The 21,659-nt window shown below is 54.8% G+C and overlaps 1 protein-coding gene across 4 annotated transcripts in view; it reads left to right on the top strand.

Moving 5' to 3' along the window:
• The window catches only part of MGAT5B (alpha-1,6-mannosylglycoprotein 6-beta-N-acetylglucosaminyltransferase B), a 57,607-nt gene that overhangs the window by 22,387 nt on the left and 13,561 nt on the right, over positions 1 to 21,659 (top strand). For all 4 annotated transcript variants that reach the window (XM_083804900.1, XM_083804901.1, XM_083804899.1 and 1 more), the window contains 6 exons: positions 8,358 to 8,470; positions 8,890 to 8,963; positions 10,062 to 10,232; positions 10,757 to 10,921; positions 11,614 to 11,783; positions 21,510 to 21,641. In XM_083804900.1, coding sequence (XP_083661026.1) covers positions 8,358 to 8,470; positions 8,890 to 8,963; positions 10,062 to 10,232; positions 10,757 to 10,921; positions 11,614 to 11,783; positions 21,510 to 21,641 — 825 coding nt within the window. The remainder of the gene's footprint in view (positions 1 to 8,357; positions 8,471 to 8,889; positions 8,964 to 10,061; positions 10,233 to 10,756; positions 10,922 to 11,613; positions 11,784 to 21,509; positions 21,642 to 21,659) is intronic.

Genomic DNA, 21,659 nt, shown 5'->3' with positions numbered 1-21,659 from the left:
GGGGATGTTGTCGTCGCGGGGCTGGCTGATGGCTGGGGGAACGAGCAGGACAGCAGAAATCCTGCCCAGGAAGGGATGTGGCTGCTAGACTGGAAGGCGCTGGCTCCCATTTGATGATGTTTTTGGCCAATTTCTCATTAAAAGAACGAACAATTCCAGGTTCCGGTAATTGCTGTACATCAGCAGCCAAAAGATGAACCTAGAAGCGTTTATGTGGGCTGGTGGCGATCGCTTTGGAGGGAAATCTCACGTTGGGTGGTGGCAGCCCTGTGGAGCTGCTTGTCCCAGGTGGGTCCAGGGTGGTCTCGGGCACTTCAGAGGGACGAGTGGCCCTTGGTGACACGTGCTGGTGACACCTAGCAGTGACCCTGATGCGGGGGTGTCACAGCTCTGGGTTTCTAATGGCAGGGCTGAGGGGAGGATCTGATTCATCTGCTGAGTCTGGGGCAGACAGACCACGGAGGATGGGAGCTGATAGACCTGCTCAAAGCATCCTCTGGGTTTTGTGGCTGCTCTGAGATGGCACCGAGTGCTGGAAACTACAGCTTTCTCAGTTTTCAGGGGCAGAATATTCCTTGGCAGGGGTGACATCTTCCAGCTCATCACCTTTTGTTCCGTATAAATTGTCCCCTGGGAGCATCCCAAATGGCAGATGAAGCTGGTGGGGTTGGTGGTCCTTAGTGTCTCTGAGCGCTTCCGAGCATTTCCTTTGTGCTTCCTCCTCCCCTGTAGCCTCTGGGGCTTGGCTTGGTTGTAGGGCCCCGAGGGGAAGGGGCTCCAGCAGCTGAGCCCAAGGCAGCCCCAGCCTGGGTTTGGGGTTGTTGGCTCCATCCCGGCCTCTTCCCTCTTCCCTCCCTCTTTGATCTCCCGTGACAGACTTGAAGCTGTCGGTGAACGCTGATACGATTAAAGGGTGATAATTTCAAAGGGATCTGATTCTTTAAAGCCCCTCTGGTTAGCACAGCTGCTGTGCTCATCCCCTTCCCGGTCAGCGCAAACACTGGTGCCCGCGACTCCGTCTGAGCAGCAGAGGATTGTTTCTCACCTTTCCAAAGTGCTCTCATGCCTATGATAGGATCTCCACCGAAATAGGAAGGATGTGGGCTCGCAGAGCACCTCCTGGATAGGGACGAGCCCCCCATGTGCTGTACAGAACCCCCTGCAATCAGCAGCGCAGCCTGTGCCCCTGTGCCTGCCCAGAGGGGTGGATTTCTGTAGGGAAAAGGACAGGGAGGAATCCAAATACGCGAGGTGTAATGAACCACCGGCCTTGGAAAGCCCCCCAGCAGTCAGGACAAGCAGCTTTACGCAGCTGGAAGGCTCCCCAAGATGGCAAAAGTCATCTTCAGCTCTGTAGATGCTGTCTGGGGCTGGGCACGCGTGGGTGCCCATCGCTCCTGCAGGGCTTTAGAGACAGCTTTTGGCACACCCAAGTGTCCAAAATCCGACCTAGAGGAGGTGCCAAGGGTTTTTTTGGGAAGGTCCATGGCTTGTCACACTGGGTTAGGGGCACCAGCTGCAGCACCCTGCCTGCCCCTGGGTTTCCTGAGTCCCTTTTCCAGCCGTCCGTGCTCCCTGCCCCTGCGGGAAGGTGAGCGGTGGCTTTCACAGCGAGCGCCAGCAGGCTGCCAGTCAGCGGCAGGAAAATCAATGCCGCTGTTAATTGAATGCAACCCTCGTAAATCATCAGAGGGAAGGAAGTTAGAAGTACTTATGGAAGCTTCCTGGAGAGCTGTTTGCTGGGCAGGGGAAACGTTAGCTTGCGGGGGAAGCACCGGGGCCCTGCTGGAAAGAGCTTGGGGAGGGATGGAGCGGGTGCGAGGTGGCTGATCCCAAATGGACCCCAAAAATGCCAGAGCTGGGGGCTCGGGGAGCCCTGGTCCCTGTCCTGGGGCTGTCCCCACATGGCAGGTGGCAGCGGGGGTCCCAGGCCGGGGTCTGCATGCCAGTGCCCTGCCCTGCCGCCCCTCTCTTCCCTCGGCCCTGCGTAGTGGTTAGCAGACGAAGGGTGTTATTTGCTAATGACTGATTAATCTTCAAGCTTAATTACTGCCAGGGCTCAGTTAATTTCCACGCTTTTAAAGTATTTGTTCTTGTAATCGTTACACGACTCTGAATTCCCCCGGTAATTACAGGTCGCACGGTGTGACACCGAACGGACGGGGTTCCTGCGTCCTGCCCGGCTCCGTTTGTCCCCGAATCGCTGCCATTGAGGAGTGCCTTGGGGACATCGCTGCTGATACTGGGGCCCCCCTGGCATCACCCAGCTCCTCTCCCCCCTTGTTCTGGGTTTGCATCTCCCCAGCACCTCCAGCTCGGTTTGCTGTGGCCAGTTCCTCAGCGGGCTTTGCTTTTTGTTCATTTTCAGCCCAAAATGTCGATGTGCTGGGGGCTGCCTTACGCAGGGCTTTGCCAAGAAGGCTTCTCGATGGGTTAGTGCGTGGAGTTAACGTGCTCTCCTGGTGTTTTTGAGCTGTGCTTGAGTCACTTCAGGTGGCTTGCAGCTGGAGAGCCCTCAGCACCCGTGGGACACGGGGAGCATCCTCCCACAGTGCCCGCAGCATGGCCTCACGTGGGCAAAATGGGTATTTTTGTCTAACTTTTGGGCGAGTTGCTTTTGGATGTCGTCCTCAGCAGTCTGCCAAGGATGGTGACATCTCCAGGGCCCCCCGAAGGCCGTTTCTGGCAGCCTGCAGGCATTACACTGCCCGAGCATGCAGCAAACACATCTGATTTATGCCCCAATCAAGCAAAGATTAAGGTACATCGAGGTGACTGAGCCCGTAACCCTCGTGTCTGCGACCCTTCGTGTTCACAGGAATAAAACTCGCTGATGCCTGTGCTTAGGGCTTGGCTCTGTTCTGCTCCGCATGGAGTTAGGGAGAGGAGGGCTTGTGGCTGCAGCCTCGTATCCTGCTCGGGAAGGATCCCTCAGCAGTTTATAGCATTCATAAAGTATTTTAATTATCAGTCTCAATTACACATTGCTGGCAAGCTCTGCTTGTGTTGAAGTATGCGCTGGGTGCTCGTTGCAGGGTTGCAATACCACCCTGACTGGGAAGTTGGTCAAGGTTTTCATCAGGGACCTTATTTCTTGGGAAATGTATTGCCTGCTCCCTGCAAAGGCAGAGGCTTCCCAAGGGGCACCGCAGCTCACTCAGGGCCTGAGCCTTTAAATGCATTTTTGTGCAAAACGTCACCCGCGGTAAATGGAAATTAAAATAAATCGAAGTACTTCGGTGAGGAAAATGCCCTGGTATTTACAACGTGATCCGTCATTCGGACAGCCGGGGCTGGTCGCCCGCATGGTTTCCCTCCCACAATTTGCTGAAGTAGCTTGACTGGAGGAGCTCAGCAGTGGCTCTGCTCGTGCAGCATCCGATGTTTGCTTCAAATGAGTTTCCCTGGCATGGTCCTGTCCTGAAATAATACATTCTCTGGGTTATTTGCCCGATATGAATTCACGAAGAGTGCAAACAGAGCCCAAGCGATCTTGGGTCTTTATTCAAGTATTCACAGAGAGGAGATTGAGCTGTTTGTCTCAGCCCTGAGATGTAATGAAAAAGATTGCTGAATACAGAGATACCAGAAATTATATTTGAAGCGTGCACCATTCTGTGATGTATTTTTTTTAATGCAGTTCTTTATTTTTATCCGGTTGACTGGCTGGGGCTGCCTGTGAAGCATGAAACCCTTCTCAGTTGCATGGGGTTTAATGCACGGCTCCTGGGGAGCAGCGGCACCGTCCCTGTGCTGCGATGGGACCTGGGGCACCCAGGGGACCGACAGGGGCCGCAGTGGGGCTGGGGAGCATGGGGTGCGTGCCCCAGCCCCACATCTTGCTGCACTTTGTGCCCTGTCAGCCGTGGGATTCCCTGTAACGCGTTGTGCAGTGGGGTTTGCACCTGCTCTGTGTTGTTTGTTCACCTTTGCCTGTTTTTCTCCCTAATTTTCCCTGTTTTTTCCTTTTTTTTTAGCTATACTTTTCTGGCAGGTCGATAGAAAGGCTTTGGGCTTTTCCTCTGCTCCCTGCGGCTCTGAGCCTTTCCAAGCTCCCATCGTGGTGCCCCACAGGCCTCGGCGGTTCTCATGGCCCCCCATGGCTGCGCTCTAAGGCCAAGCAAAGTTCGTGTACGCACACGTAAGGAGTAGCTTCAGCACCAGATTTCTGGGGATAAATCCAGGTTTACAACTCAAATAAACACAAAACGTGCGGCTGGTCCTCGTGAATGGGGCACCCAGCCAGCCCCCGCTGCAGCCCCTGTTGTGAGCCACAGTGCAGGGGACAGCGACCCGAAATCTGGGGAGAGCAGCAGCCAGCAGGCGACCTCCCTGCCCTAAGGGTTTTTTTTTCCTCTTTGTGCTTTTGGGTATGTGCGACCCCCTTGTAGGGGTTGTGCACAAGGATGTGGATGGAAGGTTTGCCATCGGTGCCCCTCGGGATTTGGGTTCCCTGTCCTGCGGTGTGGCTGGGCAGGTGCATTTTGTGCTCGCATGTCTCTTCTTCCTCGCTTCTTTGGGCAAAAAAAATCTTTAAAGAGGCAAATGACAGCACAGACATTGTCATGAACAAGTTGAAGTCCTTTGGTAAACGGCGCTGTACGAATGTTGCGTTTGTTGATGTATGATCTTCAAAACATCTGCTTTTCTCCATCTGTAGCGGTCCTCCAAAGTCACTGCTTTCACCAGTTAATAGCAAGAAATATAGGATGAGCAAACAAATATGCTTAGGGTTTGTATTATGAAGACAACACACAAATAGAAAGAGATTCATCTTTTCATAATGCCACTTTTTATAAAAGGCAATAAAAATACGGTACCTTGTAAAGGGATAAACAAGCTGAGTCTGAGCTGCTGCTGCAGGGTTGGGAGCAAGAGACAAAGTGAAGGGAACCAAATTAATGTATAAAAAAGTAAAGGAAAATTCAACCTCTGGCTACATTATATGGCAAATGATCTGCCTGTGGGGAAAGATACATCTTAATAGCAGTTTTTGAAATGAGATGAATACTGTATACAGTGCGTTATAAGCCACCGTGTGATCTGAATCGTAATCAACATGGGGAAGTATAAATCTGAAAATAATAAAGATGAAGTCAATATTGATGGTTAGAAGTAAAAGTACTGTATTTGCCGTAGTAAGTGGTTTTAAGGTCCCAGGGAAAAATTTCTTCTAGAAAACCTATAGTAATTTACTATAGTTTCAATAGCTGGCATAGCCCCAGCGCATTTCGATGGCATTTATATCGTCGCTAGAGAAAAATTAAAAAAGCAAAAAGGGAAGAAGGGGCCCGTTGCTGCTCCCCGCGCAGCGGCGTTGCTGGTAAAGAGTTCTTCATCCTGCTGTGCTGGTGGGGGCTGCACCCACAGCCTGAGACCCCGCAGGGAGCAGGCTTTGTGGCACATTGAGCGTGTCCTGCCCGGTCCCTTCCAGGCACCGTCCTGCTCCAGCTACGTGCTGTGACTCTGCACACCCTGCTTCTCGTGCTGGGTAAACAGTTTGTGATCTTGCTGCTGTTTTTTGGATAACGAGCGACGTTTCTGTTCTGCTGAGCTGTCGTTTAGCAGAATGAGCCACTTACCTTGTCCTTCCCCGTGTCTCCGGGTGCTAAGAATAAGGTATCAAATTCTGACGAGCTGCAGGAAACCTCTTTGCCTTAGAGCTTTTGCCTTAGGTATTTTATTTTCTTGTCCTCTGCCCAGGTGACAAATTACTTTAATGATTGGTGATGTAGCTTCTGCTTAACCTCTTTGTCGTCTCATTAACGCGTTAAATGAAATTTGCTGCTCGAGCTGTGCCCTGGTGCCCAGCAGAGGAGGCAGCGGGATGGGTGCTGCACCCAAAGCCCTTGGAACCAGGTGCTCAAAGCAGGGGGGGGTTTGGAGAAGGCTGATTTGAAGAGTAAAGGTGCAGGTGATGCTAGACTGAGCATGGTTTGGGATGTTTTCTGCAGTTATCCCTTCCTTTTAATATATAAAACATGCCAAGGACCACGCTGGACGTTTCAGCTCCAGAATAGCTGAAGGGAGTGAAATATTCCCTTGGCTTCTTGATCCGGGTCAGTTCAGTTTTTGTCTCCTCTCAGGTAACCCTCCCGCAGCTTGCGGGAAGCCCGGCGTGACGCGGCTGTCTTGTTTCGGAGAACTGCAAGCGCTGCTGACACGCCGTGATCAAACATACATCTTACATCAAAGCCTCGAAGCCTTTGTGTTCGGGGAAGCGCTGCAGCGTGCAGGAGCTGGGCGAGCAGAGAGGTGCTGGGCCAGACCTGGTGGCAGCGAGCCGGATTGGTGCTGGCTGCAGGGCTGAGCTGTTCATTTGGGGTGAAGATCCTGATTTTATGCTTGGCAGCGCCAGTGCTTGGTCCTCGCTGACGTCTGGAGGTCGTCAGGGAGGAGATGGAGACCAAGGTTGCATTCAGCCTTTGGGGTCCTCCTGATTGCTGGGGGCTGGATTAGACCTGGCCGGCTGTTGGGACAACTTCTGGCTGCAGGTAGAGGTTGCACCGTGCCCTGATTTAGGCGCTCTGGAGCGGGGCTGCTGTGGCTTTGCCCATCCTTTTGCTTTGCTGTGAGTGCTGGAGAAACCTGAGGAGCATCCCTGCCGAGCCATCGTCCCCTTCCCGTTGTTAGAGCAGGAGGTTGGGCTCGTTGGCTGTAAATCTGGCAGTTCTGGAGTTGTTTGATCCTCACCTGCCCGTCCTAGCTTTTTAGTTTTTAGTCTGTGCGTGCTCGTCACGTGCATGGACTGACCGTGGCTTCCTGGTGGAATAAAGCTTCCAAAAACCAGGGCTTTGAGAGCTTTCAGGGCTGGCTGAGTATTTCTGCCCTCAGACTGGGAGTGTTTTGTCTCCTCAGAGCCACGCTCACAAGCCAAGCTTGTCGCAGGTCATTTTTGTGTCTGTATTTTGCCAGGGTCTCACGAGGAATCTCCCTGTTTCAGCAGTTACAGCAGCTGGCAGGAGACCTGGGCTTTATACTCTGCAAAAGGTTGGAAGTTACTTGGGGGCAATGGTGTCCTCTGCATTTAATTATTATTTCTTAAAAGCCTAAGATATGTTGCTCCCCGTAGAGGTATGCAGTTTGAGTATCGATGGTCATAAACCATGCCAGAAGGAAAAATGTGGGCTGCTTTCTGCTGGAGAATGGACTTTAAATCAACAGCTGGAGCAGTATCGGTTCATAAAACCAGGATTTTTTTAGCCTTGAGGACAGAGGTACTTTAAATCCCAGCCTTCAGGTTCAGTGATCCGCTGGAGAACAAGCATAAAACTTCAGGGGGAAGGACCTGATATCAGTACCTATTTCTGCGCCGGGAGTATTTGAGGTAGCCCTTTTGGTTTTGCTCCCTGCTTAGGACATTTCCTTGTATTACAACAATCTCAGCAGCAGTGGGAAGATCTCATGGCCCTGACGCTGCAGAAGGGGAAATTATTTTCCGTGATAACCGAGCTCATCAGGGCATCGTTTGCAGTGGAAATGGCAAGCGAGGCATCGGAGGTGGAGATCCTGCCCCTCACCGAGAGAGGCAGGGCGCTGCTGCTAACGGATTGCATTTTCCTGCCCTTGTGTAAATTACGACGGGTTTTAATTGACATCGGGCGTTTTTGCAGTGCTGTCACTTGCGCCGCTCGGTGTGCTGTGTAGAGGAGTTTAATGGTGCTGCTTACCCAGGACGGCACTGATCGCGAGCCTTAGCTCGACAGCCACCACGTGCAGCAACTCACGCCGGTGGCATTTGATCTCCAGCCGTACCAGGAAGGTCCCTGTGTGCTCTGTGGGGGTGTGACACCATGCTCAAAGCTAGCTCAGGCTATGCTGCCGATGGCCCTGTCCCCAAAGCTGTCCCCGTAGCCGTCCCCCTGCCCCAAAGCCCTCATGCACCTCTCCTCACCAGGCTGAGTGGAAATCTGCTCGCCCATCGGTGGTGGTTCTGGCCGTCCACATGTCCTGCGTGCTTTGTGGTGTGGCTCTGTCCTTCACCATTCACTGTTTTTTTTAATCCTTTTGCTTGATTTTTGTTTCTTTTCTCCCCCCATCTTCCTGCATGCACTGCAAGACCAACAATTGCAGCAGAGGATTTTCAAACATAGCACGTTTGAAATAAGGAAAACAGATTTCTCCGGCACATTTAATACTTCCCCATGTAAAATGCATAGCTATATCTGTGTTTATGAGCACGCTGGAAAAAAAAATAGCAGAAAACGGATTTATGGAGTTTTAAAGCCTAATCTCTTTGAAGCCACTGAGCTCGGTGCCAAGCCTGTGCAGGACGAGGCGCTCCTGCGTTGCACCCCACAGCTCGGCTCTGCCTGGGTTTTGGGGATGTTTTCAGGGTGTCTCTGCTTTAATCCCAGGTTCCAACCAGCGGCCGGTTTGATGGAGAGGATCCAAGCTATCGCTCAAAACGTCTCGGACATCGCAATAAAAGTAGATCAGATTCTCCGGAACAGCCTCATGAGCGCAAAAAGTAAGTGTCCTGTGCACAGCTGGGCTCTGACACGGTACGCAGGTGCAATAGGGAGATCCTGCCATGGAGAACTTGGTAAAAATATAGGGTGGATGCTGATCTGAGGCTACCTAACCCACTCCAGTCTGCAAAACCAAGGGGAGCACATGAAGCCCTTGGGCAGAGCTCCTGGCAGTACTTGGGGCAGCTCGGTGCGGATGCAGCAAGTGGTTGCTGCATCTTTGACCTGAGTGTGGTTTCCAGGGCTCTCGCCTTGCTGTTGCAGCCAGGAAGAGGAGGGAACCCCCACTCCCTGGGCTCTGACAGCCCTAGTTTTCTCCTAAAAATCTCGCCTCATGATGCCCGGGGGCTGCCAGCCCCATCCCATCCCCTCGCGTGGCTCCAGCCGGCGCTGCCTCACCCAACTCCTCTCTCCACAGTGGGGGACGGCAGGAGGGACCAGTGCGAGGTGCCCAGGGACCCCAAGTACCCTGACTGCGCTGGGAAGGTGGAGGTGAGTCGGGGCTGACCCCAACTGGAAACTGCTGGGAAAGGCTTCAAGCGGCGGGGAAGGGCTGGGGACCCAGGGGCTGGCAGGCAGCAGCAGGCTCAGCTCCCTGAGGCTGTCTCTCCCTGCCGGTATTTTCTGTGTTTAATGACAGAAGCAAGGCGAGGAGAAAGCACTGTCACATCTTCTTTAAATATCTGGAGCAGTGCCGGTGTCTGGGGAATAACCTCAGCGTGTCGCAGAAGAGCATCTTGTTAAGGTGGCAGGGACCTCGATCGCAAATACCACGTCCTGCCCGCCACGGCGCACTCCTTACACCTCAACGCAGCCTGGCATTTGGCCTGGAGCACGATTGCTTTGTCAGAGAGCATATTTACACGAACTAATTAAAAGCATCTCCCTCTCCCCTCCCCTTCCCGGCCTCCTGCTTCCAAGCTCAGGATCCTGCAGGGCTGAGTCTCCCTGCAAAGACACTGAAGGGTATATTGAAATGACGCCGGGGCGTTGCATTTTCCACCTCCCCTAGCACGAGGCACCCTTTCCGTCCACGATTGGAGCGAATTCGGGATGTAATTTAATTGTGGAAGGCTGTAATTCGATCTCCTGTCTGGGTGATTGGTGCATTTTACATAGCGGGCGCTGCGACCTGTCTCCCGAGGAGATTTGGTTTTGGAGTTGAATTAGGAAGAGGCTGGCAGGAGCCGGGCGGGGGGAATGATGAATGGGGGCTGCGGTCGCTGGTTGTTCTCCTGCACGTGAAATCCTTTTCGGGGATGGCTGCTGGATCTGCCTCCTCGCCCTGTTGTGTGCCTGGGGCTGTGAAATCGGCAGCCCTGGCACAGGGGATGAGAAGAAATCCCCGTAGTGCATTACCTAGGAGGTAATGACTCGGTCTGGGGGAAGAACTGGAACAGGTGGAAAAAAAAACACACACAAAAAAAGACAGACACCAAAAATAGCACAACCACCCCATCCTTTTTCTGCAGCTCTGCACCGCTCGTCCCCCTGCCCTCGCCCCCAGCCCCAACGTGGCTCAGGGGGACGAGGACCGAGGGTCCTCGCGCCAGGGACGAGCCCCCCGTGTTTCTTTGCCCCCCTTTGCAGTGGATGAGGGCCCGGTGGACCTCTGACCCCTGCTATGCATTTTTTGGCGTGGACGGCACCGAGTGCTCATTCCTCATCTACCTCAGCGAAGTCGAGTGGTTCTGCCCCCCCCTGCCCTGGAGGAACCAGACGGCGGCCGCCCCGTCCCCCCCGCCGCCACCCCGCGCCCAGGTAAGGTCGGGGCCACGGGGGGATGCGATGGGCACGGGGCTGCTGCAATAAACGTCCCCCGGGCAGTCCCCAGCACCCATCCTGATGCCACCCGTGGGTTTTCTCCCACCCGGGATGCCCTGAGGCTCAGGGTTTGGCACGTGGTGGAGTGCTGGTGTCACCTCGTGGCCGGGTGACACGAGAGGGATGGTTTGGCTGGGAAGGCACCTCGGATGCATGGTGTTAACCATGGTGCAAGGGGGGCTGGTTGGGGCTGCCCTGCGTACCCCCGTGCCACTGCCATCCCCAGGCATGGGCAGTCCAAGGGCTTTTTCTCACGTCCTTGACATCAAGAGCCGAGCTGAGAGGCAGCGAGAAGAGGAAGCAACCCCTAAAATCCTCCACTTCTCCCACCTGCCTTCTGCATCGGGTTTCCCAAGTGAAGCCACCCCTCTCCAGTTGGTTCTTGGGGGGGAAAAAATAAAAATCGGTACTTTTCTTGCAAGTGCCCAGCAGGCACAAAGCATCGCTCCCTTCTCCCGCAGGCAGCTTTCCGGAGCGACCTGGCTCGCCTGCTGGAGCTGGTGGGCACGGGCAAGGAGTCGCTCAGCTTCATGAAGAAAAGGATCCGGCACCTGGCCCAGCAGTGGCTGCGGGCGGCCCGGCGCCTCGAGCAGAAGCTGAAGGGTCGGCAAAGAGACCAGAAACACGTAGGAGCAGCTTGCGTGGGGGGGGGTGTGGGTGTGGGAACGGGGACACGGAGTGTTCAGCTCCAGCAGCGGCAGGGCTACAGGGGCTGGGCTGTGTTCCTGTGGGTTTTCGGTCCTGCTCCGGCAGGGGGATTGGACTAGCTGATCTTTCAAGGCCCCTTCCAATCCCTAATATTCTGTGATTCCCAGCTGGGTGGCCTTGGCCATGGCTCTGTGTGCGCTCAGGACATCACAGGATAAGCTTGACCAAAATCTGGGCGGAATTTTGCAGCTGGATACCGCAATTTGGGGAGGGGGTGGCACAGCTCCTAGGGGTGCCAGAGGCTGTTGGCCCTCCTGTTGGCATTTTCCCTGTGCCCTCCCCTTGGTGTCCCTTTCTGCGGGGAGATTCATGCCCCGTCCATGGACAGCCCCTGCTGTGCAAGGGGAAAAAGGACCTGGTTTAAAGACGGAGAGAGCCCAGCTGCCGGGAGCCTCTAAATATTGGGTCTTTGCTAATTGGGCATAGATTGTTTGTCTTCACACCCGAGTGATTTCCCTGAGTAATTACAGCCTGCAGGAGGAGGTGGAGGGGGGGGACGACCATCAGTCATTTTTGGCCAAAGCCTGTAAAAACCAAACTGCCCGATGGTGATAACACCTTTCCCCCCCAGCCGCCCGTTCGCCACTGACCCCTCTCCTCCCGTCCCCAGATCCTGGTTCACATCGGCTTCCTGACGGAGGAGTCGGGGGACGTTTTCAGCCCGCGGGTGCTGAAGGGGGGCCCGCTGGGCGAGATGGTGCAGTGGGCGGACATCCTGGCTGCCCTCTTCCTCCTGGGACACAGCCTGAGGGTGACGGTGTCGCTGAAGGAGCTGCAGAGGTGGGTGCCGTGGGTGCGCGATGCCCTCGGGCTCTGCACGGGCAGCGCCGGGGTCTTCTCTGAAATTATGAGATCTGCAAAGCTCAGGGCTGGCTTTTCCCTTGCCCATGGTCGGTGCAAGCTCTGGGTTGGTGCAGCCCAACAGTGTCATGGCTGGGGTCGATCCCATCTCTTCGGCGTCCCAGGGAGGTGGGAGAGATTGGTACAAATTTAAGGCTTTGCACCAGGGCTTTGCATGGGGCTGATCGCGTGGTCCTGGGGCTGGGTCTGAGCAACGTTAGTCCCTTGCTTTCAGCACACGGCACCTCCCACGTCCCTTCTGGCCCCCGTTCCCCAACAATGCTCTCTGGGGGCCGTGCGGCTGCAGGATGTCCCACAGGTCGGGGGCTCTTCCCTCCACACCATAGCGGGTACGCGGCTGCGCTCAGCCCCGGTGGCTTCCCCGGCGGTGTCTGAGCGGCGGCTGTGCTCCCTTCCTTCCTTCCTTCCTTCCCTCCCTCCCTTCCTGCTCGGCTGCGAGGCAGCTGAGTAAGGCTGCCAAAAATAACCCGTGTCCCTTGCGAGGGGGTGGCTGCCACCGAGGAGCCCTCCTTCGGAGGTCCTGGGAGTGGCTTTGGGGACCTGCGGGGGAATTTTGGGGCGCTTTCTGCGGTGTGCTGTGGGGAGAGACAGGGTGGGAGCGTGCAAACGACTGTGTCTGGCCACCCTAAGGGCCTGTCTGGGCAGTGCCCAGTCTCCAAGAGAGACCAATATTAAGTGGAAAAAGAAAAAAGAAGGTGATCATATAGGAGATGCCCAAGCGGGTGTGGGGCTCTGCTGCCACGCTCCTCTCTGCTGCTGAGGTTGAGTTATCACCGGGCTTCTCGCAAGGTTTCCTGGGCTCCTGCCAGAGATGTCAAGTTGGAGGGCAAGTGCCAGTGAAAATGCAAATGAGGGCGGGATGTAAATGGAGAAAAGCCTGAAGTCGCCTCGTGGACTGGGAAGATTTGGGGCGATGCTTAAGCCAGCATCTGCCGCATAATGAGCTGTGCTGGGAAGGGAGTGCAAAAAATAAATAACAATCCTGGGAAAAAAAAAAAGAAAAGAAAAGAAAAGAAAAAACCCAACCCAGTCCCTGCAGCATTCAGAATTAATGAACAGAATTAGCTCCCGAGTAATTAACTCCAAAAAATAATCCTGGTCCTGCTGCAAGATGCAGCAGCTTCTCAAGGAGGCACGGGCGCACATCACGGCCATCCCTGTGCTGTGCTGCGTGCTGAGCTGAATCGACGTGCTGAATTGGATCCGTGAGCTCCAGGATGGAGAAAGTTAATGGCTGGGAGGCTTTTGTTGTTGCTGCGTGGTCCTTGTTTGTGTTTTTTGATGGAGGGCCTCACGGTGGTTGTTTAATGAAGGGAAGGAGCTGGCTGAGGCTTCCCGGGGGTTGTGCAGGGTTTGCTTCCCCCTGCGAGCCGCCCTGGGGAGAGGCCCTGCAATGTTTCAGCTTTTTAAGAAGCGTAGGAGCTTTGGCACCACTTGGCCACGATGAAATCTGCTCTGGCTGTGTGGCTTTGGACCTATTCCCCCAGACATCTGGACGCAAGGCTCCATCCCTCTTCCCCTCCACAGCTGGGGCGAGCGGGGCAGGAGCTGGGGCCGGAGCCGGGTCCCGCTTTGGAGACCCGTCCTGGTGCTGGCTGGGGCCCAGCTCGGTGCCTGATGACCTTTCAGAAAGCTCCCGGCTGCTGTGCCATGGAGGAGGGCTGAGATAAGCCCCCGTGCTGCCGGGAGCAAGCGGGAGGCTTAACTGAACATGCGTGATTAATAACGAGCTGTGCTGGCCGTTAATCTTGCATGCTTAGCCAAGGCCCCGAGGGGGCTTTGCCGGCGGCTGCTGGCAGGGGATGCTGTGCAGAGAGCCAGGGATGTGCGAGGAGGGGGCTGCAGTGCTGGGACAGACCCAGAACCCCCGTTCTGCCCCCTCCTTACACGGTGTGCAAGGGAAAACTGGCTGCAGCCCACATCAGGAATGCGTTGTGATGCTTCTGTCCCTGCTCAGTCCCCCAGCTGGCTCTGCTGAGGACGGGCAGCAAAGCTAAAGCCACCCAGGTGGGGAAGGGGCAGCCCAAGTGCTCCAATTCCCTGTCCTGACCCTGTGCAGCCCCCTGGAGCAGCTCAGGGAGCTCACACGTGGCTTCAGGTGCCTCGGGTGAAGCCCCTCCAGCAGCACCGCCTTGCAGATTTTTGGGGTTCCCCTGGCTCACACCGCAGCATTGTGATCACCAGCTCAGCCCGCAGCCAGGATATCCAGCTTTGGGCTGGGTTTGGGGATATTTCGCTCCAGAAAAGTGAAATGTTGATTCCGATTTTTGTTTGTTTCTCTCTGGCACCCCCCTGCTCCTTTCGCAGCTCGGAGCTGTACCTGCTCCTGCCCAGCACGGCTTCGCGGAGCAAAGCCTGGTGCCCATACATTATTCAGCGTGGAATAACCTCTCTCCCCGTTTTTTTTTGCCTCTTCACATTTCTGAGCTGATTTTTATACCTGTATTGATCATTGGCAAGGGATGGCTAAAAGGTTTGTGTGTGCACTCTTCAGCCAGCAGTTACCTGCCAGCTGCTCGTTACTGGTGTGTTTATCGATTGCAATGCAGCAGTGCCCGGAGGCGGTGGTCAGGATTGGGTCTAAAGTATGGGGATTGGGTAAACGGGAGGAAGAGAGAGTCCCTGGCCCCGAAAGGTGGCACCTGGTGGGCTGGCTGTGCAAAGGGATCTGGAGCACGGCCCAGGCCCTGGTGCGTTGCACGGTGCTCCGAGGCGGAGAGCAGCAGCGGCTAAACTGCAAATGGTGAAGCGCCTGGGTGCTGAGCTGGTCTTTCCCAGGTGCTTTGGGGATGAAAGCGAACCCGGAGCAGAGGATTTGCTGAGCCCAGCCCTGTTTTTGCGTGGCCTGGTTCCAAAATGGGCTCCAGGAATCGATCAGGTTGCTCACCTTCGCAGGGGAGGCAGGAGGCCGTATCCCCACCTCGCTGCTGCGTGTCCTTCGCCACGTCCTTGAACTTCTCTGTCCCCATCACACCCGCCGTCTGTCTGTCTGTCTGTCCTGCCTGGGCTGCAGACACTTCTGGCTCGGGCAGATCTTGTAGCTCGGTGCTGGCACTTCCCCGTGAGCTGCAGGGGCTGCCGAATTACCGCAACACACCAAATCCAGCCTCGCTTTTGCCCACCCTGGAGCTTCGAGACCTGCTAATCACGCTGCTGTGTCCTGCCAGAGGTTAATTTTTCTCCTGCTGCTGAACCAAAGGCAGCTGTTTGTCCTCTCCTGTGCTTCTTGTTGAATTTGTTAGCTGCCTTCTGATGCGCCTTGCCAGGCTGGAGGTGAAACACGGGAGCAGAGCATCTCTGGGCACGTGTTGGCCGTGCTGCAACGCATCAGGAGAGGAGCAGGTAGGTTACGAGGTGTCCGAGTTGTGTGCTGTATATGCAGAGGCAACAGAGGGAGATGGCAGTGTTTTGAGCCCTGATTAGAGGAAGGAGACACCCCCAAATCCGAATATAAGCACTCGGTTCTTGCTTGAAGCCCCCCCGTGCTGCTTTGGTAGCCCAGCTGTGCTTGCAAGGAGATGCGAACCAGGCTCGCTGTGCGAGGCAGGGGAGGGGAGGGTTGTCTGCAGGACCTGAGCTGGGTACCTAATGAGGCAGCTCGTCGGAGATACTGGAAAATTACAAGGAACGCCTTTAGAGCAATGGCCGTGCCATCACAAACCCACGATCCTCACTGGGTGCACACAGCTGAGCATCCCCCAGCACCTCCGGGACACGGCAGGATGGGCACCGGGCTCCTGCCCCGTCCTCGGGTACCGGTGGGCATGGTCACATCAACACCTCTGGCTGCTTTTGGGGGCTGCTGGGGAAGGTTTCAGGAGCTGAGGGCAGTTCTGCACGCTGCTGAAGCGATGGGGAGTATCGATCTCGGCGGCGTTGAAAGGTGCTTTTGAAATCACCCCCTTGAAATTAACAGCTCATAAGGCAGGACAGAAAGTCGAAGAAAACAGGATTTGATGCCTCGCGGGGTCAGGGCTTTACAAAGTGTTCTCGGAGCTTAATTGCTCCGGTGTCAAGTCCTGGACTCAAAACACAGGCCCTGGCAGGGCACTTAATTTTAGGCACGTGCTTGTTCCCCTGCTGGCAGCCCTCCCCCTGGCGAGCAGTAGCGGCTGTGAGCTGTGGGGTGCAGGCGAGGAGCATCCCAACAAGTGGGGCACGGGCACGGGGCTCTGCTCGGCCCCGGGCTGCATCCCAGTGCTTGCAGCCAGCGCTGCCACCGCTCTCACCTCGCTGCCTGGCATCTACTTCATTAGAGCCGCTATTTTCCCGTGCTTTCCACGGTCACTGAGGTGTATTCAGGCTGCAAAAAGGGCCATTCGAATGGAAACGCGATGTCCAGATGAAGGCATTTCTAATTATTTTCTGGCAGATAAAAGCCATCTTTCTGCCTCGCATCTGTTCGCATGAAAACCAGCGCGGTGCCCGGGCTCCAGGCTTCACCTTCCCTCTCCAGCTGGCAAACACAGCCCTGGCATCGCACGGGCGAGCCGGGGACTGCTCGTGCAGATGTCCAGCAGTGGCCGGACACGCACGCTGATGATGGCATGGCAAGGTCGTGGGACTTAGCAGCTCCATGCCATCGGGGATGAAATGCATTTTGTGTAGCATTCGCTCTTCCCATTCCTTGAGACTGTGTTTCTGTAAGCGGGCTTTCGTGTCCATGCTGGGGCACTGGGCTGGATGCTGTACGCCGTGGGAAGGCTGGGTGTATTTTTATTATTTTTTTCCATCTGTAGTTTAATCAGGGCGTGTTTCCAGCAGGTACGTCCTAGGTGATGCAGCACCCAGGGGCCTGGGACATCAGTGGGTAGGAACCAGCTTTGCTCTAGTGGCACCTGTGACAATTTGGCTGAAAATATCCTTTATTTTGAGCTGCTGCAGATGTTGCTGGGGCAGCAGGAGGCAGCCCAGCTGGGCGAGGTGTGCCCGGGCACTGCCACAATGAGAGCACCCCAGCTGCTCCCTGGGTTAGCCCAAACATTTCTTTACCTTTCCTGGGAACTTTCTTGGTTATTTGCTGAATTTCTGACCGGGAACAGCCGTTCTCTCTGCCAGCATGTTTCCAAACACAGGTAATTTTCTGCAGTTCATTTAACTTGGCACTGAACCCTGTGGGAGCCGTTCAGAGCAAGCTGGGCTGAAATCCGCGGCTTTGCACCCTCTGCACTTCTCCAGGGTTCAGCTCTGCCCTGGTCGGGCAGCTCTTCTGGCTTCTCCTGGCCAATTCCAGCTGGGAAATGCCACAAGTGCTGCTCCCGTTAACTCAGCATCTCCCTGCTCGGAGCTTTGCTGGCGGCTCCCACGTGGGGAGCGGGGATGGAGCCGCCTCGGAGCGGCGAGGAGCGACGGGGAGGGATCTCTGCCACCTCGGAGGGCTCCATCCCGTAGGAGAGGAAGGTGCATAAATTAGCGCAAATTACCGAGCTGTTAAATTGCACTCCTTCGTGAAATATGTTTATTTTGTCGCCAAATGAGGACTCGCTAAGCTGGCTTCTTTGCCTTTGCAGAAACTTCTGCTTTAATCACGTAGAGGTTATCGTAACCTTGGTAATCACGGCATAATTTAGAAAGGTGAGAGGAGTGCTGCCTCCTGCCACGATGGGAAAGCGGGGTGTTGTTGAACCTCAGAAGAAAATACGACTGCTGGCCTCCCTCCCCCAGCTGGGCTGCAGCACACAACCACAGGCCAGGAAAAGAGTCCGGATGCCGGTGGCACGGGGCAGGTGTACGAAATTTGCAGGTGGCTTAACAAAGAGTCCTGTAATTGCTGGAAACCCCTGGCTTCTGAGGTCATCTCCTCCCTTCTGGCAGGAGGAAGAGCAGGGAGCAGAGGCCACGCAGCGGGGCGCGCATCTCACAGCCTCTGTTTTGCTCTTCAAATCGCTGGTGACGGAGCTGTCCCAGGGGCCAGCACTCTGCCTGGGCTGTCTCCAGCACCCTTTGTCCCTCGGGTAGTTCCCTGTGCCTCTGCAAACAGGGAGCAGAAAGGGCACGAGCCCTTCTGCGGTCCCCCTGCCGCAGCCCAGCTCGCTGATGCCAGCAGATGCGGGCAGAGAGGGTGCAGTCGGATACAACATGGGATATCGGCCTGGGCTGGCAGCAGGTTCCCATGAGAGCTATTTACTGCTGGACTTCTCAGCCCCAGGAGGGATGACTTGGAAGGAAAGGTTGGGTTAATTTGAAAATAGGTCAACGGGATGTGAAGATAAGCCCGCAGTCATCTGAATTCAGAGAGCCTGCCCCGCGCTCGGGAAGGGAACGCGTCCCCCGGTTGATTGAAGTACCTACAAGGGGAAAATAGCAGGACAAGAAGCTGCTGTAGATTTATTCTGGAGTGGGCACAGCTGGTGGAGGCAGCTGGCGGAGGGGGAAGCTCGGTGCTCGTGTCTGCCGGCATCGGAGGCGATGTGAGCCCTCGTGGGAAGCAAGAGCTGAGGAAGCCGGCCGTGGGGATGCGCCGGGCATCTCGGAGGGGAGGTTTCTCCAGGAGCAGGACTGGGATCGAGGGTTTCTTGAAAACAAACCTCCTGGCTGAGCTTGCTGAGAAAAAAAGGCGTTTGTGCTCATCAATTTTATTTGCGTAATTTCAAGCGCCATTAATGGTACACGGCACGAGGAAAAATCGCGGAAATTTCACTCCAACCATGAGTGAAATTGGGTTTAGTAGAAAATTAGTTGACTTAACTGGCAAATGATGAAAGCTTGAATAAAGAATGTTTAAATAAGGAGGAACGGGGGAAAAAAAGTCCCACCACCTAGGAGGTGCGGCCTGCATTTCCATGATTGGAATATTAAAATCAGCGGTTCAGAAGTGCTTAGGAAGGATAAGTAAGTGAGAGAGAGACGCTCTGCTTCAAAGCCACCAGCCCTGCCTTCAGATTCCTTCCTGACTCGGAGCACGAGTGGACATGGTAAAGTCACAGACCTTTGGAGAGAGGTGTCAGGGCTGGGCTGGCCCTGTGGCACGTACCCAGGGGGAAGTTTGCAGAGGCTTCGGCACGAGCTGCACTGCCTGCAGCCTCCCGCAGCCCCTTGTCAAGCCCGTTCAGGGCTTTGTTCAAATCCTGGATGATTCTGAAACAAGGGTGCTTGTGTGAGGCGTCCGAGCCTGTGGCATCTAGCTTGGATGCATCTCACAAGCAGCCTCATTACAGAATGTATGGTGTGTACGTGCTGGAAGAGAAGTGGAAAAAGTGAAAAGATCTGGTTTGGTTAAATGCAAGGTTTGCTTGGCTCCGTGGCTGTGCACATTGGTGCAAGCCAGCACTGCTGCCAGGCTCTGGGCAGGGGTGTCTGCAGCCAAAACTCGGGGCTGGGTTAAAGAGCAGAGGTGCAGAGGGCTGGGGGGCTCGGGGAAAGGCACGGCACGGTTTCCATAACTCCTAAATACACATCGCTTGATGCCCGAGGCAGAAGCAGCGTGTAGGCAAGCAAACGTGGCATTTACTATTGCATCTCTATAAAATCCTGGGGATTTTTAGTGGCTTTAAAATTCCCTTTCTCCCTGGCGCAGAGAGCAGCCAGGCTGTGCCCTGTTGCTCCAGCCGGGTGCTCCACTTGCAGCCTGTCCCCAGCCCGAGCTCAGCTCCGGGACCGCATCCTGCCCAAACTGGGGGGCACTGGGCCAGCATCCCCTGCCGGGAGCAAGCATCCCTGCCTCTGTGAGGCCGGGTCACCTTGCTGCCCTATTTATCTCATTGAGGTGGCTCGTGGAGGTGAGAGCCTTTCTAGTCCTGCCATCTTCCCAATCTGCTGCGTCGTGTAAAATCGCCCATAAAAGTGATAAAAGTGCAGCTTGTTTCCCCTGCGGCTGACCCGGCCGCTCTGCCCGGAGCTGATGCTGATATTCCTTGTGACAGGAGCAGTGAAGCAGCTGCAGATGCAGCTCTTTGCCTTAAATTGAAAATCTGTGTTTTTCCTGGCTTGGGCGAGCGGTGTGATTCTGTGGTTACTCACTTTCTGGAGTCGCAGGAGTGCTCAGAAGTTTGGGACGGCCCTGGTAGGGCTGCAGGGGGGATGCTCAGTTTTGGAAAGAGAAACCTAGAGAAATTAAGAGAACCCATAAGAGAGGTAATGTAGAGTGAAGGCTTCAAAGCCTGGACATATAAATACCACCTGGGTCTTTTATTCCTAAGAAAAGGGAAAATACCTATAGGGATGGGTGGGGTAAATTCCCATTAGGAGTTAGCGAGGATCCCAGAAGAAAACAAAGCCAGACATCTCAGCAGTCAGGAGCCAAGGGCAGGGTTTCCAATGGTGCTGGGCTCAGCTTTGCAAAATACAACAAATATTTCCCCCCGATAGAAGAACTGAGGCAGAACGGGGGCTGCAGCGTGGTGGGAGTGGGGCAGGACCCGGCTGGGCCAAATGGCCCCAGCATGTTTTTTTAATTTTTATTTTTTTGTGGATGTTTTTGTTTCACAGTGATGGAGGAGTCAGTGTTTAGGAGGAAAAAGGCACAAGAACATTGCCACTGAGGGGCGGATCGCTTGTATTTCTGAGCAAACTGGCACTCTGAAATCACACGTACATGTTGCAAGGATTTTTGAGAAACCTGCTGAAGTTGGAAGGTGTCACATTTTTTTTTTTTTTCTGAGGAGGAAACATGGTCCAGACAAGCAGATGGGCTGTCAGGCTGACTTCAGTGGTACACTTAATGGAACAGCTTTGGGGAGAGGGATTCATCAGTTCACAGAGGTAATTGAAAATGGAAGGAGACATGCCGCAGGTTTACCAGCCATGTATCATGCCAGATTAATCACACTGCACGTTGGCGGCAAGGTAACTGATGATCTCGATAAAGAGATTGCAGTCGATCTAGTTTATCTGGGTTTTCAGAACGCACCTTATCTGCTGCAGGAGGGAAGAGGGGCTGAGAAGGGTTATTTTAAGGAACTGGCTGAAAGTCCCTGGCAATGGCACCGAATGAGACCCCTGGTCCGACTGCCCTGGCTGTATTGAGCTGTTCCACGAATGGGGCAAAATGTCAGAAATAGTAATAAGTGTACCCAAAATTCAGGGGCAGGCAGAGGAGAATGTGAGGGTCCTGTGGGATGTGGTCAGTACCTGTAAGGGCTGGAGAGATCTGCACGGGATGGATTTGGGACTGGTGACCAAGCTGGAGGCCTTGGGGGCACAGAGGGTGGAAAGGATGCGGTTGTGCAAGTCTGTTGGTGCTGATGTGATCGCCAACAAAGCAAACAAAACCTGGTGTCAACACGAGGCCAGTCCTGTAGGGCCAGGGGAGCACGTGTGTCGGACGAGATGCTGGTGAGCTCTTCTTCTTGCTCTGCAAAAGCTTCATCATCCATGTGTGCTCGGTAGGGACTTGGCTGGAGAATGTGTGAAGATGGGGAGGAACCAGGACTCCCCCAAACTACAGATTTTTTGGCCCAGGAATGAAAGCTGGGCAGAGAAGTGCTATTTTCCTGCCTTTCCAAGCACTGAGAGAGGAGCTCCAGCCTCACCTTGCATAGGGAGCTCTGCTTGGGGACAGATGGGGGGACAAGGCTGTCCCCGAGTCCCCAGGGCACAAGGACAATGTGGAGAGCACGGAGCTGGCTGATGACCCTTCCTAAAGCCCTGTGAGGGATGTGCATGTGTGTTGTTTGGAGCTGATTGGCTCCTCCTGGTTCTCTCCAGCAATTTAGGGGTGCCTCCAGGACGGGGAAACTGTCCCTTGACGAACCCTTTGCCTTTTGACCTGATTTACACCGACTACCACGGTCTTCAACAGATGAAGCAGCACATGGGGCTCTCCTTTAAGAAATACAGGTAAGCAAACCCCTTCTT

Source organism: Anser anser (assembly GCF_964211835.1).
Source record: "Anser anser genome assembly, chromosome: 19".
Lineage (NCBI taxonomy): Eukaryota > Metazoa > Chordata > Aves > Anseriformes > Anatidae > Anser > Anser anser.
The sequence above is the reverse complement of the archived record's forward strand: the minus strand, read 5'-3'. Positions and strand labels throughout refer to the sequence as shown.